The sequence below is a fragment of the Dromaius novaehollandiae genome, chromosome 1 (genome assembly GCF_036370855.1).
Source record: "Dromaius novaehollandiae isolate bDroNov1 chromosome 1, bDroNov1.hap1, whole genome shotgun sequence".
Lineage (NCBI taxonomy): Eukaryota > Metazoa > Chordata > Aves > Casuariiformes > Dromaiidae > Dromaius > Dromaius novaehollandiae.
The window spans coordinates 185,694,297-185,709,193 of NC_088098.1; the positions used below are offsets into that span (position 1 = coordinate 185,694,297).

The 14,897-nt window shown below is 36.9% G+C and overlaps 1 protein-coding gene across 8 annotated transcripts in view; it reads left to right on the forward strand.

Moving 5' to 3' along the window:
- Positions 1–14,897, forward strand: part of AKAP11 (A-kinase anchoring protein 11) — a 45,152-nt gene that overhangs the window by 11,124 nt on the left and 19,131 nt on the right. For all 8 annotated transcript variants that reach the window (XM_064504821.1, XM_064504822.1, XM_026099199.2 and 5 more), the window contains 5 exons: positions 1,494–1,610; positions 5,307–5,354; positions 6,701–6,835; positions 8,020–8,284; positions 8,747–13,397. In XM_064504821.1, the coding sequence (XP_064360891.1) occupies positions 1,494–1,610; positions 5,307–5,354; positions 6,701–6,835; positions 8,020–8,284; positions 8,747–13,397 (5,216 nt within the window). The remainder of the gene's footprint in view (positions 1–1,493; positions 1,611–5,306; positions 5,355–6,700; positions 6,836–8,019; positions 8,285–8,746; positions 13,398–14,897) is intronic.

Sequence of the window (14,897 nt, forward strand, 5' to 3'; positions counted from 1 at the left end):
GCAAACCCCTCTTCTATGGGCTGCACCATCCGGTGTCCCACACTTGCCTTTGTGGCACCTGTCAGATCCCAAAACTGCATTAAATGCAGTTTAAAATACTTGAGGTGCCAGCTGTTGCTTTTCTATATAAATGACTGTTTTGACTGCTTAAACATCATTCGGCCTTCACTGTAAGGGTGGTAGTCTAGGACTTGTTTGTTAACATTCTGAAATGTGTTTTGGTAGTTTCAAGGATCCTAAAATTAAGTTTCTATTTTGCTTTTGCCTAGCCATTTTAGAAATGTTTTCCTCATTTTGCATCACCATGGGTGAAAGCATGGTAACAGTGTCCATGCTATAGTAATTGGACTTCCCATGCAATAGTACCATTTTTCTACAGAAAACAAAATCTTTCTTGAGGTTTAGTTGAAATACATAAGATCACTTTTTACCATAAATGGATTGTTTTTGCTGTGGGAGTATCAGAAACAAAACACTCTCTGACTGCATTTGGCTCTCTAGCACTTCTACTGTTGTTTAAGAAGCTATGCAGAATTGAAATAACTTTTCTTAAGTTTGACACACTGATTTTATTTTTAACAGAGGAAGAATAGGGATGATAAACAACTGGCCTAATAGTTAATAGCCACATTATGATCCTATTTTTACTTAGCTTAACATTTGCTAGAGAAGATGACAACTCAAAATAGAAAAAGGTTGCTGACTTCCTAAAAAAGTGAAAGGATGCTTGCTTTTTTACAAGCTGAGGAGTAAAACAATTTTTGTTGTGGTTTTTTTCTGCCATCTTGTTTAATTTCAGATAGCAGTTACAGTAAATAAGTCTTTGATTCTGCTGCCATTTATCATTTTTACATTGGGAGAAATTCTTAGATTCTCAAGCCTTTCTTAGCAATATGTCCAAGTTTGCCTGTCATCATAAGTTTCCAAGAAATAATTGCATCTGGTTCAGTTGGACTCTTTTTTTTTTTTCTTTTTTCAAGGAATGAGGATATACTTCTCTCTACCCTCCCTTCCCCCCCCACCTTTTTCTCCCCCTTCTCCTGACTGTTGCAGTCACCTCCATTATTCCTACTGACTAAATTCTTTCAATTTTTTCTAAGGAAAAATGATGGAAAAGTTCCATATATAGGATTGGATTTCATCTTGGATTCATCTGCTTCTTTTTTCCTCCCAGTTGTTCTAAGACTGCAGGCATTAGTTGAGATAATTAATAAACAACCTGCATTTTCTCACTGTTCTTTTTTAATACAGAATGGCTAACTTCTTTTGGAATAGAAGTGTTGCTTAAAGAAAAACAGCTTAATCTGTGTTGATTCCATGTTCTGAAGTAGACTTAAATTTCAAACCTAGTGATTTATGTGCAAAATAGCTTGACACAGTGCTTAAAGTAGGGAAATGTATTGGAGACGGGACAGATGGATGGACCTGTACCCAGAACTGAAAATGCATTTTGTTTGCTTTATATTTTGTTGGGTTTTTTTATTGTCTTTCAGACTTTTGGTGAAGGTGTACTGCACTCTATGAAGTCACTGCTACAAAGCAGAAAGGAGTTATGCAGTGTATCGGCAGAAGAGTGCTTGAATCGGGAAGAACAAGCTAATTTTCTTGAGGTTTGGCATAACCTAACAATTTATATGTTTTTCATAGGTATAATAAAGGATGATTGAGCTTGTAGTGGAATGGGAAGTTGCAGGATAGTAAATGTGAACAATATGTCAACTTGCTGACTGCCCATAAGCTCTACCTTGCATTGTTGTCCTTGAATTCAGTAACTGCAGTCTTCAAAAGGATTGTAAAGTTTCAAGAAGACATTTCTCTGCTTTATGACAATCAGGAAACTAAATATCAAAATATGTGGACAGATGATTTTTTAAGAATTGTATTACTGGCTATACTACATTTGATGAGCACTCCTGTGTTGACACTGTATGCGTGGTATTCTAACAAAGTAGCAGAACCCTTAGATTCAGTTCTGAACCTGCAAAGCTATAATGGTTGTCTGTTCAGACAGACTGTGCTCTAGAACCTACAATAAAACTCAAACTTTTCAACTTTGCCCCCTCCCCCATGCTGCTTTTTCTTTTTTTTTTCTTTTAACATGTACCTGGCAAATAGCTAGCTGCATACGTTTTGCTTGCCTCTAGCGATGGTCGCTACAGAGAGGGATACCTTACTATGTTCAATTACTTCATTAGCTCAAGCAGTTAAAAGCACTCTGGATGAAATGTAAGATGATCGGTATACCATCGCAGAACAGGGGTTTTTTTTTTTTCCTCTCTTTCTGAAAAATGTAGGGAAAGACACCTATATAAAGAATAGCGTTAACAGAACATTATTAGAACGGCAGAGTAACTGCTCAGACTAAGAAAAAACAGAATTTAGATTTCCTATGCAATTTTAATTTAGCACTTCTGTCCCTGTGGATTGTGGTAACCTTCAAATACAGTGCCACATACACTATTTTTAGTTTAAGGAAAAGGTTTGTGTTATTGATTCTAGGCCCTTCTGTCCCCCTGGTCCACTCTCCAATGATTTCTGAACCAGTCTACTAATTTCATCCATGTTTGAGGTCGTAAAGGTGATTTCTGTTAATTTGTGACAATTGAAGGCAGGTCACATAGAGAGATCCAAATTAATGTTGTCACTGAGGCAAGAATAGGTGGACTGTGCAATGATGTCATTTGGCCAACGTCCACAGGCCAGCCAGCGTATATGCTGACTGGTTGGCCCTCCTCTGTGTGAAACTACAACTCCTGAATACTGCCCTGTCTCACACGATTAAGGATTCTGTGGGAGAAGGGGCTCAGAATTATTACCTTGAGGAAGAGGAAAGGGTGGTAGTGGGGAACAAAAGGGACATACACCCACAAAAAACAACAATGAACCCCAAAGTCTCCCAAAATGCTGTTCAGAGAATTGGTTTTCTTTCAAGTCCTTTAAGTCATTTGGTATTCTGTTAGGCCTCTTCAGTGAAAGAATTCAGCTGTATTGTAGGTATAGTACAGATTAAAGATGTACGAGTTGAAAGATGTGTTGTAGGTGTTAAAGAATAGCGAACTGAAACTGTCTGGAGGTAGCCGCTTAGCACAACTTATATAAAACTTGCTTAGCATGAGTAGCTAAATTTGCTGAAGCCTTAGGCCGCACTTAGATAAAATAATGAACTTTTACTTAGTCCAGTAAGAAAAGGGCCTCAGAGCTGGTTCAAGCTAGGAAGATAAGAAGTTACAAGCAGTCTGCATTCCTGCGTCTCACACTCCGAAAGGGAGGGTGTCTGCATTCCTGCGTCTCACACTCTGAAAGGGAGGGTGTCAAGGCTTTGAAATAAGACCAGTGCAGGGCATTAGGACCTTGAGGGACAAAGCCTTAGCTCACTGCTGGGGCAGTGTTAATTGTTATGATTTAGAATCACCTCCTCCTCAGGACCCTAAGACACAACAGTAAGACCCAACAAAAACAGAGGTACAGCCGTCATCAGAGACCGCAAAAAACAAAAATAAGGAGAAAAACAGCTTACCTCAGAATGACAATGAGACCCAATGAGGAGCAGGAGACCCCAGACCAAAAAATTGCTATTGGTCTAACTACCACGTGAGGGGTGGTCGAGCCCTGTTATGGTGGCCAACAAGCCTAATTTCCATAACAGTAGGTATTGTACGGATAAAAGATGTAGGAGTTGAAGGGCGTGTTGCTCAAATGGGATTGTTTCTTAGTTAAGACAGTGAATGCTGTGCTGAAGAACTGTGTTTTGCCTAGAGCTGTTTAGAATGCTATTGCAAAGCTTTGTTTCAGTTACTGCTTTGTCATAACTGAAATATGCCAATTAAGATATGTGGATTTAAACAGAAAGATCTTTTCTGTTAGGAAAGTAGCCTCCCAGTACAAGACCCTCCAAAATGCAAGTTGCCAGAATATTTTAGTATGATTTCAGTTTACAAGTAAGACTTTTTCTGTCCTACACTGAAATAAAATATACAAAATGCAAATACTCACCAAAACAAATTACAAATTACAGCAATTTCTTTTTCTAGCTGTTTCTTTCACAGTTTATGTATTCCCCATCAAATTGCTGAACTGGTTAACCATAAGTGATTATGAACATAATACTCTTCTTCCCCTTTTTTATTTTTATTTATCTATTGATTTATTTTACACTTAAGACCTAGCTGGCTACCTTACAGAAACAGTGAGTAATTGCCACAAAGTTAGCATGACCTGTGATCTGAATACATACAATTTGATCTACTGCATAGTGTTTTGAAATAACTGAATTCAAGGCATCAAAAATTTAGCTCCAGACGTAAGTGAAAATGTTTGATCTTTGTGCTTTAATTCCCTGTCTACAAAATGGAAATCTTTTTTTCTTACAAGCTTTTCTGAAAATAAATGCTTTGGGTTTTTGGAAGCTTGCAGATACACCATTGATTTGCCATAAGCGATAAACTAAATGAGAACTGAATAAATGTGACACTTAAAGCAGGGTTGGAGTAATGCACATGAAGCAGTAGGTCATGAAGTGTCACTGAAGAACGAAAATAAAACAAAATACTTATGTCCTTTGATTTGTTAGTAGTGAATGATACGAGATGTCTGTAGACAAAATAGTATGGGAATATATGATAAAATAACACTATTCACAAGCACAACAAGCTGAGGTGAAGCTGAATAGACAGTCCTATCACCTTCCAGTTTCTTGAGCCTGACAAGAACTTCTTTTAAGGTTGAGTATTACAATTTTTTTTTTTTTTTTTACTTTAGGATTTTGTCTACTTGGATATTGCATGCAAACACGTGGCTTAAGTCCTCTGTTCTGTTTTGGCCTAAGGCTAATCAATTTACATGGTAAATTTGCTTAAGTGTAGCCTAATATATCACAGTTTGTTAGCGTGGATGTGAATTTCAGAACTGATTGGAACTGGCTTATACCTGGCCAGCTGGAAGCAAGGACAGAGGAGCACTGATCTTTGCGAAATCATGTTTATATTAACAGATGTAATGAAACTATATATGTTGCTCAAGATACACCAGCCAATAGGCCATTAGAAGAAATTCTAGGTAGTAGGTTTTAAATGTATATGCTCTTCAGTCTGATCTAATCTTTCATGACAAATCAAATTGCATAGGCTTACTGTTCTCCATGTAAGACTGTATATTACTCTTTCTGCAAGCAATGCTGCTCAAAGGTATGTTTTTTTGTGACAGTAAAATGAAGCTTTACAGTAAAGTCTACTGAATTTTAATTCCTGAATTTCTACAGAAATCTAGACATTTCTGTTCTTTAACATGTTCATATATTTATTTTACAGGTTACATTTATAGGTTTTGCTGAAGAGATCGGTACTGCTCGTTTGCAGGTATACTATGTATCTCTATTGGAAAATAATGTAGTGAACACTGCTCTCTTCTAAATAATATACCTTTTTGATGGAGGAATTTTCTTCTTTGAGAAGTTAGATATGTTTATACTGAGTATTTAAAAACATAAGTTTTAAACATAGTCAAAAATACTGATTTTGCTTTTAATGCAAGTATCAGTGCTTTATATATATATTTAAAACATTAATTGTGTCAGAATGGTCTGGAATAGCATGCTTAATTGTGGGTTTTTTTTAGTATGTGTATCAGTATTTTGGCATGACTATTTTGTTTGTAGTTTGTAACTTCCTCCTTCACAGAGTTGGCTTTATAATAAGGTGCCATTGCCTTCTGCAAAGCTATAACTTTCCTGAATTGACTGCTAGCTAGCTAGAGATTGCTGTAACAGTTCACTGATGTTTAAAAATAAAAACAGAAACTCTGAATCCATTTGTGTTTAAACTTGCATCAATATTGAGAAATTAATAAAATAGTACTGCTAAACATTCTCCCAAGTATGGGTAAGAACCGTTTGATCATTTAGAGTTAGATGAAGTTTAGGGAGAGTAGGGCTGATGAAGTTTATGAAAACTTGCTTCTTACATGTCAGTAATGCTTATATTGTTGAAAAGCATTTTAAAATCTTTTCTCATCTTTTGTAGGCCTTTTTTATATTTTAGGTGTATCTAAAAGTTATCCAAGATCATGTTTAAGCATGAGCCGTGTCCCTGTGTTTATAACAGTGGTCTAAAACACCATTCAAAGAAAGCACATTAAGAACACGCAGAGATCCATTTTATTAGCTGAGTTGAGTCTTCTCTGAGTAGCTGTGCACCTTGTAGGATGGGTAGATGCTTTTTACTCCTTTTAAGATTCTCCCATGTGACCTTTAAAGCTCTTCTGTCACATGAGAACAGTAGACGTTTGTCTTTTGGTAGAAGTGTGAATTGGAAATGTGTGGATTAGATTATTAGTGGAAATGAATTTTACACCAGAGTTTGAGAGATTAGCTGGAGGATGGGGTAAGAAGTAGGGAAGAAAACAAAAGCTTTATCAAAATTAATGGCCGTTAATATTTTCACAGAATCACAGAATGGTTGAGGTTGGAAAGGACCTCTGGAGATAACCTAGTCCAATCTTCCTGCTCAAGCAGGGTTACCTAGAACAGGCCTGTGTCCAGACAGCCTTTGAATATCTTCAAGGATGGAAACTTGAAAACCTCTCTGGGCAACCTGTTCTACTTGTTAATACACAGTTTTGGGGATATGAAATCAAAAACTCTTCATTATCACTTACATGTTAGTTTTTCACTTTGTATTCTCAATGTGTTCTTATATCTAATTAGGAATTGACAGCTATTTCTGTAGAGCTTCCAGATGTCCTGAAATCACTTCAGTTGTGCAAACTAAAAGAAAATGAAGTTATATTTCTAAAAAATATAAAGAAAAACTTGGAAAAACCTTATATCATGAAACATCAGGTAAACAATCTGTGTCTTCTTACATGTCTTAGATACAGATGTCTTTTAGTTGGTTTTATGAGAGTTTAGTAATACCACACCTTGTCCTGCTTGTAATACTTAGGTCATCTTGGGCCAACCAGTGTCAATGTTATGTTTCTGCAGTTTCCTTGTGTTTAAAATTAATGTTAGAAAATCTCAAAATAAATCTTTCCTTTGGAGTTAAGTGACTTATTATTAATACAAAATAGCTAATATAAATATTTAATATTTATGCTGCACAAGAGAATTTCTGCTACAATGAGTCTCTATGTAGCAGTGAACTCAGTAGGAGGGTGCTTAAAAGGTGCACAGGTAATCCTCATACGAGCTATGAATAAGTACCTTTTGGGACTGTTTCTTGTGAAAGAACATGAGTTTTAGAAGATTAACTAAGAAGTTTGGAGGTGTTTTCAGTTTTGAATGCACCTTATGATCAATATATTACCTAATCTAGCTAGTATGGAATGAAATGCCTTCTCATACTCACTTGATGCATGATATGCCCTGTCTGTGCTGCTTGCTGACTTGGTCCCATGCTTCTGCCTCACTGAAGTCCTTTACATGGCCAACTTGGAAAGAAAGCAAAACTAATCAAGTTGCCTATCACTGCTCTGCCCAGATACAGCTTCCATTCCTCTGCAGACTTTCCTCGTTGAAACACAGGTGCCAGGAAATTATGACAATGTCAGGTGTTCATATAATTCAATGTTATTTTTTTCTTCTCCAATTATGAACGTGGTTAAAGCAAACTTTTTAAAACCATGTTGACTAATGATACAATGTAAATTTGATTGTATTACTATGATACACATATCTAAATGGAAATATTGTTCTGCATGAACACAATTTGAAGTCCTGTCTTCCTTTACAGGTTTTTAACATGTATATTCTTGATAGTCTTGAGCATATATTATCAGGGCTGTATTATATAACTGTTCTTTTTGTTTTAATGCAGTGATTTATTTAGGATGCAGGAGTTATTAAAATGAGTGATTTAACTATTGCTGTACACAAACAGCTCCATTTTTTTCTTTATCTGTAAAATATTTGTAGATTGTTTACTGTTCATAAAAAATATATTGAAGGAATCCCTTGTTACCCTGACAGTTGGAATTTTTCCAAGTTTGTTATATGTTTGTTTTCTTCTTGCCCTCTTTTCCAAGAATCAGCTTCCTGAAGTGTTTTGTGTGATGCGATTGTCTCCTTCATTCCCAAGGATCAAAGCTGATTATGTATTTACCTTGCTGAGCAAATATACTACAGGTGTAAGATACGCAGTGGAAATAAACTCATTGCAAAAACATCAAACAGAGACATCCCATGCAGAGGACGATGATACTAATCACTCAGTTTCTTCAATTGAGGATGATTTTGTCACTGCTTTTGAACACTTAGATGAAGATGAGCCTTCAAAGATACAAAGTGTTGGTAAGTGCTTGCATGGTGTTGAGTTTTGTTGTAGAGCCTGTTCTTTGAAATTTTGTCTTTTGCAGGACTTCATGAGACAGTAAATGTATATGAAACATCAGTAACTTTTTACAGTAATCACCTATTTCAGAGGGGTAATACACACATGTAAATTTAATTTTTTGCCTGTCTTTTCACAACAGTAGTTTGTCAAACAATAAACCAGAGATTCCAATTGTGTTGTCAGATCCAGATAAAGTAGAACCTATGATGTATGCTGAAAAGTACATGATTTTGTTAATGATTAGATTTGTCTAATAAATCAGTCCTTCATTCTTTTCAAACTCTAATGATGAAAGATCATCTAATGTATTGCAACAATAAAAAGCTCAGTGATTGCTATCAAAATCTGTCCTCAGTGTTGTGCATTTATGTGGAGATTTTTGTTTTTGAAGCTTTTTCTTTTTCTTTCTTTCTTGTTAGGGGTGTGCAGCTTTAGTTCTCAAAACCATCGAGATGTTGCTTCACAGACCATCCCCGCTCAGTGTTTAGAAGCTGTTGACTCAAAAATCCTCATGAGTTCTGTACATCCAAAGTCATGTGCTAGATCTTCTACTTTGATTGATATTTTGGGACTTAAGGAACTGTCCTCAGTAAAAAATTCAGTTACAACCTCAATTTCTGATCCTTGGATACAGCGGAGTTTCTGTAAGCCGTATAATCCTTCTGATCCAGGTGTTAATTTTTTACATAAAACATTATTTTCCTCCTCTCCGGCAGAATCCTCTGAGTCAGATTGCTCCAGCCCAAGCCCTGTTATCTTCTTAGATGAAGAAGGGTATCAAAAAAGCTTGAAGGCAAAACTTCAGCTGCCAAAAATTCCGGTAGTGAAAGATGGCATAGAGGATTCAGACTCGGAAGTAGGTGAATTTTTTGATAGTTTTGATCAATTTGATGAACTGGAACAAACCCTGGAAAACACTTGTAAAGTTATTAGGGATCCAATACAAGGGAATCCTCCTCAGAAAAGAAGGACAGCTCATGATCAACCATGTTCTGCAAGCATTACAATGAATCCTCAAAAATTCAAGTTTGATCGTCCTACACTTCCAGCCAATGTAAAGAAACCAACTCCTCGTAAACCAGAATCACCATACAGCAGCGTCTTTGATGTTCCAGATTCTCCTCGCCCAGTTAAAACATCAGGGGAAGAGAATGGAGATTTATTTAGCCCTATTAGATCATCAGCTTTCAGTCCTCTAGGGAGCTGTGGTTCTTCTGAATGTTTGTGTCGGATCAATCTTGGTGCAGATGGGACAGGTCAAAACCACCATGATGCACTTCATAATACTTACTCAGAATATGCTGATAGTTTTTCATTTGAAATACTAGGTTCTGTTTTTCATTCTGAGTCTTCATCAGAACAAATATGTGAAGGAAACGAGTCCAAACACAACAGAATTTCTTTGAAAGGAGAAAAAGGTCAAACTGCAGATCACAGAATGAAAACTGGCAAGGAGCCAGATAAGCAAGCTAAATCGAAACATAAGTCATTAATGATTAGAGATAGCATTCAAAAATTTGCAACTGAATTGGTTGAAAAAAGTTTTGGCAGTGCGTTTAAAGACCTGCAAAAAGGCGTTTCTTCATGCACCAATGCACTCTGTCATTTGGCCGCTAGGTTGACTTCTTCAGTGTTTCAGTTGGCTTTTTATGAGATTGGAAGACGAAGAGCAATTTCCTTGAAGGAGCGTGCCATTAATGGGCTGGCAAGCTTTTTGGTGAGTGAAGCTATAACTGGCGCTTTGAAAGAACTGCGGCACATAAAGAAACAAATATTTACCAACACAGTTGCACGATTTGCAGCAGACCTTGCTGAAGAACTTGTATTTGAAGGAATCATGGAAGTATGCCAGTTTTCATATCCATCGACACCTACAGCTGCACAGCCTTCATCATTTGATTTTGAAGACAAAGTGGTAAGATCCTATGCCAGAGATTTGTCTGAATCTGTCATTCAGGAAGCTTTTATTGAACTATCTCAGGTTGATGTGACCTTCACAACACAAGCAGCCATTAGTGTTTCCATGGACAACATTAAATATGTGAGCGCAGAAAGTATGCTACAGTCAACACAGACTTCCACAGCTTTTCCTAGTTTTAATGACAGAGTAGCACTGAATCCCACACAAGAATCCAGGAAAGAATATACAGTACAGCAAGCTCTGTTTTGTACCTCTGGTGTTGTAAGTTCGATACCTGTGCCCTTAGCTGGAAGAGCTCTTTGTCAACATCAGGTTTCCTCTGATGTTTATAAAGCAGAAGCATGGACTGCTTCAAACTCTGATGGCAATATGAAAGTGTACAAAGACTCTACTCATCCATGTTTCACAACTAGAAAGAGAGTGGAGGAAATTGCTTCTTTCAGAAATATATACCTAACTTCAGATCCCAGTCAAAGTACTGAAAATAGTCCATCACTCTTACATAACCCAAATGATACCAAACAAGCAAATAACAGATCTGGAATGAATAAAAACTTAGAATTAACAAGTGGGTCAAAAAGCATCAGTGGTTTTTCTGGAACAATGGTAGATATGATCGTAAATGAAGCCTACGAAGCCATAACTTCATCCAGGGTTACAAAAGCAGTGGAAGAGTATACAGATTTTTTAACAAGAAAAATAGTAGAGAAAAAACCTTATTTGCAATGCATTGGTGAAGATTTTCCCAAGAACGTGTTTGCAGACCACTTGGCCAAGTATATCATAAAACAATCTGTGGATGAAAGTAACAGTGTGGTATCTAACACCTGTGATTATTTAGCATATAATATGGGCTCACAGACATGCACAGATAACGGTAGAAAAGAACAATATAGTGTGGTAATGAAGCAAGAGGCTGAGAAACAAAATGTTCCTGTAATTGTTGAACAGCAACAGATGCCTTTGAATAATCCATCTAAATTTTTTCTTACTCCAGCTCATTCTGTTCAGTGTTCTTCAGAGTCTAAAGACAGTTGGCAGGAACAAAAAGGATGGAGCTTTTTTTCAAGTTCACCACCACGTTGTTCCACTGTGACTTTTTCTAAGCACGTTCTAGAAGACTTTACTGACACAGGAAGCTGCTCAGTGAAGTACTTAAATAAGCTCTCAAAAAAACATGATACACAAAAAACACCATCAGGATCTCTGACTTACAGGCAGGATGATAGTTGTCTGCATGCCAGTAACTTTTCAGTTATGTTTGGTAGTGAAGATGCTTTGCAGATGGAAGATAAATCAGCTATCAAGGATGGAAATACCTGTGTAATGCCTGATACACCCCCACCAACTCCCTTAGTACCGTGTCAAGCTAGTTCTGAAAGGAACCTAAGGAAATTATCTAAGAAACTCAAGGGAGAACTAGCAAAGGAATTTGCACCTGCAACACCACCTTCTACACCATACAATCCATCTGTTACTGGTTTGTCTGAAACTGAACACGACCCTCTGGAAAAGGAAGAATTTATGCTGAAACTCATGCGATCGCTTTCTGAAGAAGTGGAAAGCAGTGAAGATGAAGATTATTCTGAAATGCCAGTTGAGAAAGAGGAACATCCAGAAAAGACAATACAGTATGCAGATCACTTAGCTAGTCATATAATTTCAATAGCGACTGAAATGGCTGCTTCCCATTTAGATGATAAAACAAATGAAGGTGAAGCTAATAAACAGGTTCAGTTAAGTATACCGAACAAAAGATATGGATCTGCTGCATTTATAAATATTCCAGGAGAGACCTGCAATTCTTTATGGAATTATGCAGGTGATATGGCGGGAAAAGTCATCAATGAGGCCAAGAAAATGGTGAAATCAAGGCATTGTAAACTGTTGAGGTTGAAGCGAGTTAACTGCCAGGTGGATTGCCTTTATCTGAGAAAAGGTGATAAAGGTGATAGTTCAAAAGAATGGTGGGGTCCAGGGTGGGACCAGTGGCCCGGGGAGAGGGATTCTTCTGTACTTTCTTTACCACAAAGTTTGGGCATGATGGGTTTGACTTCCAAATACCCAAGCTGTGAAAGTGTGACTGATGAGTATGCAGATCATATTATTCGAGTTTTGAAAAGAGAAGGTGGTAATGCTGAACTGTTAGTGGATCAGTATGCTAGTAGACTTGCTTACGGATCTATAAAATCAGGCCTACAGCAAGCTGCTAGGAAAACTAAATTGAGGTACAATAGAAGGTCATTGCCTGGGCAAAATACAGAGCTAGACAGTAAGCTGGAGCTCTTCAAAATAATGAATAAAGATTCACTGCAGCAAGTGAAAAGCGGTATTCATCACTGTGAAGACCAAACTTGTGAAAGGAACGTCTGCACACAGAGAGCGGAATGCACGGAGCTGCTGCACTTCTCAGAATCCCTTGCTCAGAGTATAACTTGTGATGTCAGGAAGAAATTGAAAATGTCGAGAGCGTGTTTGCCAAAATCTTTAACAGATTCTTGTCTATATAAAAAGACTGATGAAGTCACAGGGGATCTTATTAAAACAACATTTTCTAGGACATTTCTTCCTTTCTCCCCAAATTGTAAACTCTATCATAGTACAGGCAGTTTAAATGAAAATGGCTACAGTGAAGGCATAATTCAAGCTATAGAACAATATGCTAGGAAAGTAGTGGACGATACTCTAGAAATGAGTTTAGAATCTGCTGTTCTCCAAGCAGCTGAAAACAGAAGAAATGGGGATAGGGTCTCATACACTGAGAAATTGTCTCCTTTTTCTGGAACTGTCTGTAGATGCTGCAGTATGAAGGAACATCAGTACTGTACAGAAAGTACGTCTCATCTACCTGCACAAGAAGCCTCCATTCCAGTGAGGCATTTCCCTTGTTCTGGGTTGGGTGGTGTCTGTCAAAAATCAAGAATATTTCACCTTGATATTCCTAAAATTCATATTGATGTAGAACAGAAGGCAGTGTTTTCTGACAAGGTGGTTACTGCAGCTATTGAGAAAGCAGAGAGAGAACTGAGTAACGCGAGTCTGACGGCTGACAGTGGTATTGGGCAAGATGGAGTCAGTTTTGCCGAAAGCTTTACTACTGAAATAATGACATCAGCTATGACTAATATTGGTCAGGCAGTTAACATAAGGTAATATTCATTTTCTCATTTCTTGCATTCTGTACCAGAAAAAGGAGGATTGTTAATACAATCACTATGTGATCAGAAGCAGTTTCTTTCTTTTAGAAATATACACTGCATGTTCTGAATGTTTGTTCTTTTTATTATTCTGGTGATAGTTAAATGATCTGGACCTGGAAAAAAAATTTTTTTTCCATCTGTGGGACCTGAAAACCAAAGTTTCTATATACATCAGCATGTGTATGTTCTGGTAGGTGACTAAAAATTGGACCATAGAGACTGTTAATCCTTAATTAAAGGTCTTGTTGACTTGTGAGCCGTGACAGAGTCCAAGCTTGTGCCATACCTGTATTTCCTCTTTTGCGCTGAGGAGAAAAAAAATAGTTTTGTTTTTTGTTAGTGTGACCAGTGCTTGGTACTAGAAAACCAAGCTAGCCATTGTTTTGTAGTATGAAACTTATCTTTAGAAAAAAAAATTACTTTCTAAGACACACTTTAGCTTATAGAATAGTAATATACTAGAACTGAAACTGACTCTCAGACATATCTTTATCAATGGCTAATATTCTGTTTCTTTTAATATGCCTCTGAATAAGAAATATATGCCACAGTAAATTTGGGGAAAATATCACCTTTTTCTTAAAACAGTCTGTGCAGAGATCAGAATGACTTGAACTCTCTTCTTCAGGTCCAAGAACAATATTTAGGTCCTTGATCTTTCTAATTTGTAGTAGTTACTTTCTGAATTGTTTTGCATGGGAACTCCTCACAGTGGCAAAAGTGACTAAAGTCACTTTTAGTGACTAAAGGCCACAGTGGGACTGAAACCAATTTTTTCAAGATGTGATATGAAACGCATAATAGCTCCTGCTCATAGTATTTGAGTGTGAATGGAAGTTTTTGATTGTGTGTGGGGGTTATTTTGTGTATTCGGGTGTATTATACCAGTAAGCTCTGTTTTAACTTCTGTGGCCTTTCAATGAAAGCATTTAACTAAAAATCCTAGCATCATGTAAATGCTAATAAGCTGTATATTATGGCTGCTTCTGCAGCATGATTGGGTCCTTAATCGAAGTGTGACCAAAAAAAGTCATTTTATGTCATGTGGTAGTGTTTTTCTAATACCAACAATATCAGAGGTGACACTTTGTTTCTGAATCACTACTTTAAAATGTTATCTAAAATTTCTAATTAGAATATGGTAGAGGCAAAGTTTGAAGAGATACTGTTTATTTTTCTGTGATAAGGAAAAGATACTAGGTTTTTAACGTGACATCCAGTTTATAAGTGCTTCTTACATTGATATCTAAAGTGTGGTATAAAATGTGTATGCTTCTTGAGAGCTGCCTTGCTCACGTGCAGTGAAAAAATTGCTGCTAGCACTGGTATAGCTGTAAATAAAAATGGAAGAAAATAACTTTTGTATTGCCCAAATGAGTTGAGATTTAAACAGTTAAACAGTACTTATTCTAAGCTACATCATTGCCTGCAAAAATTCATGCTCTCTGG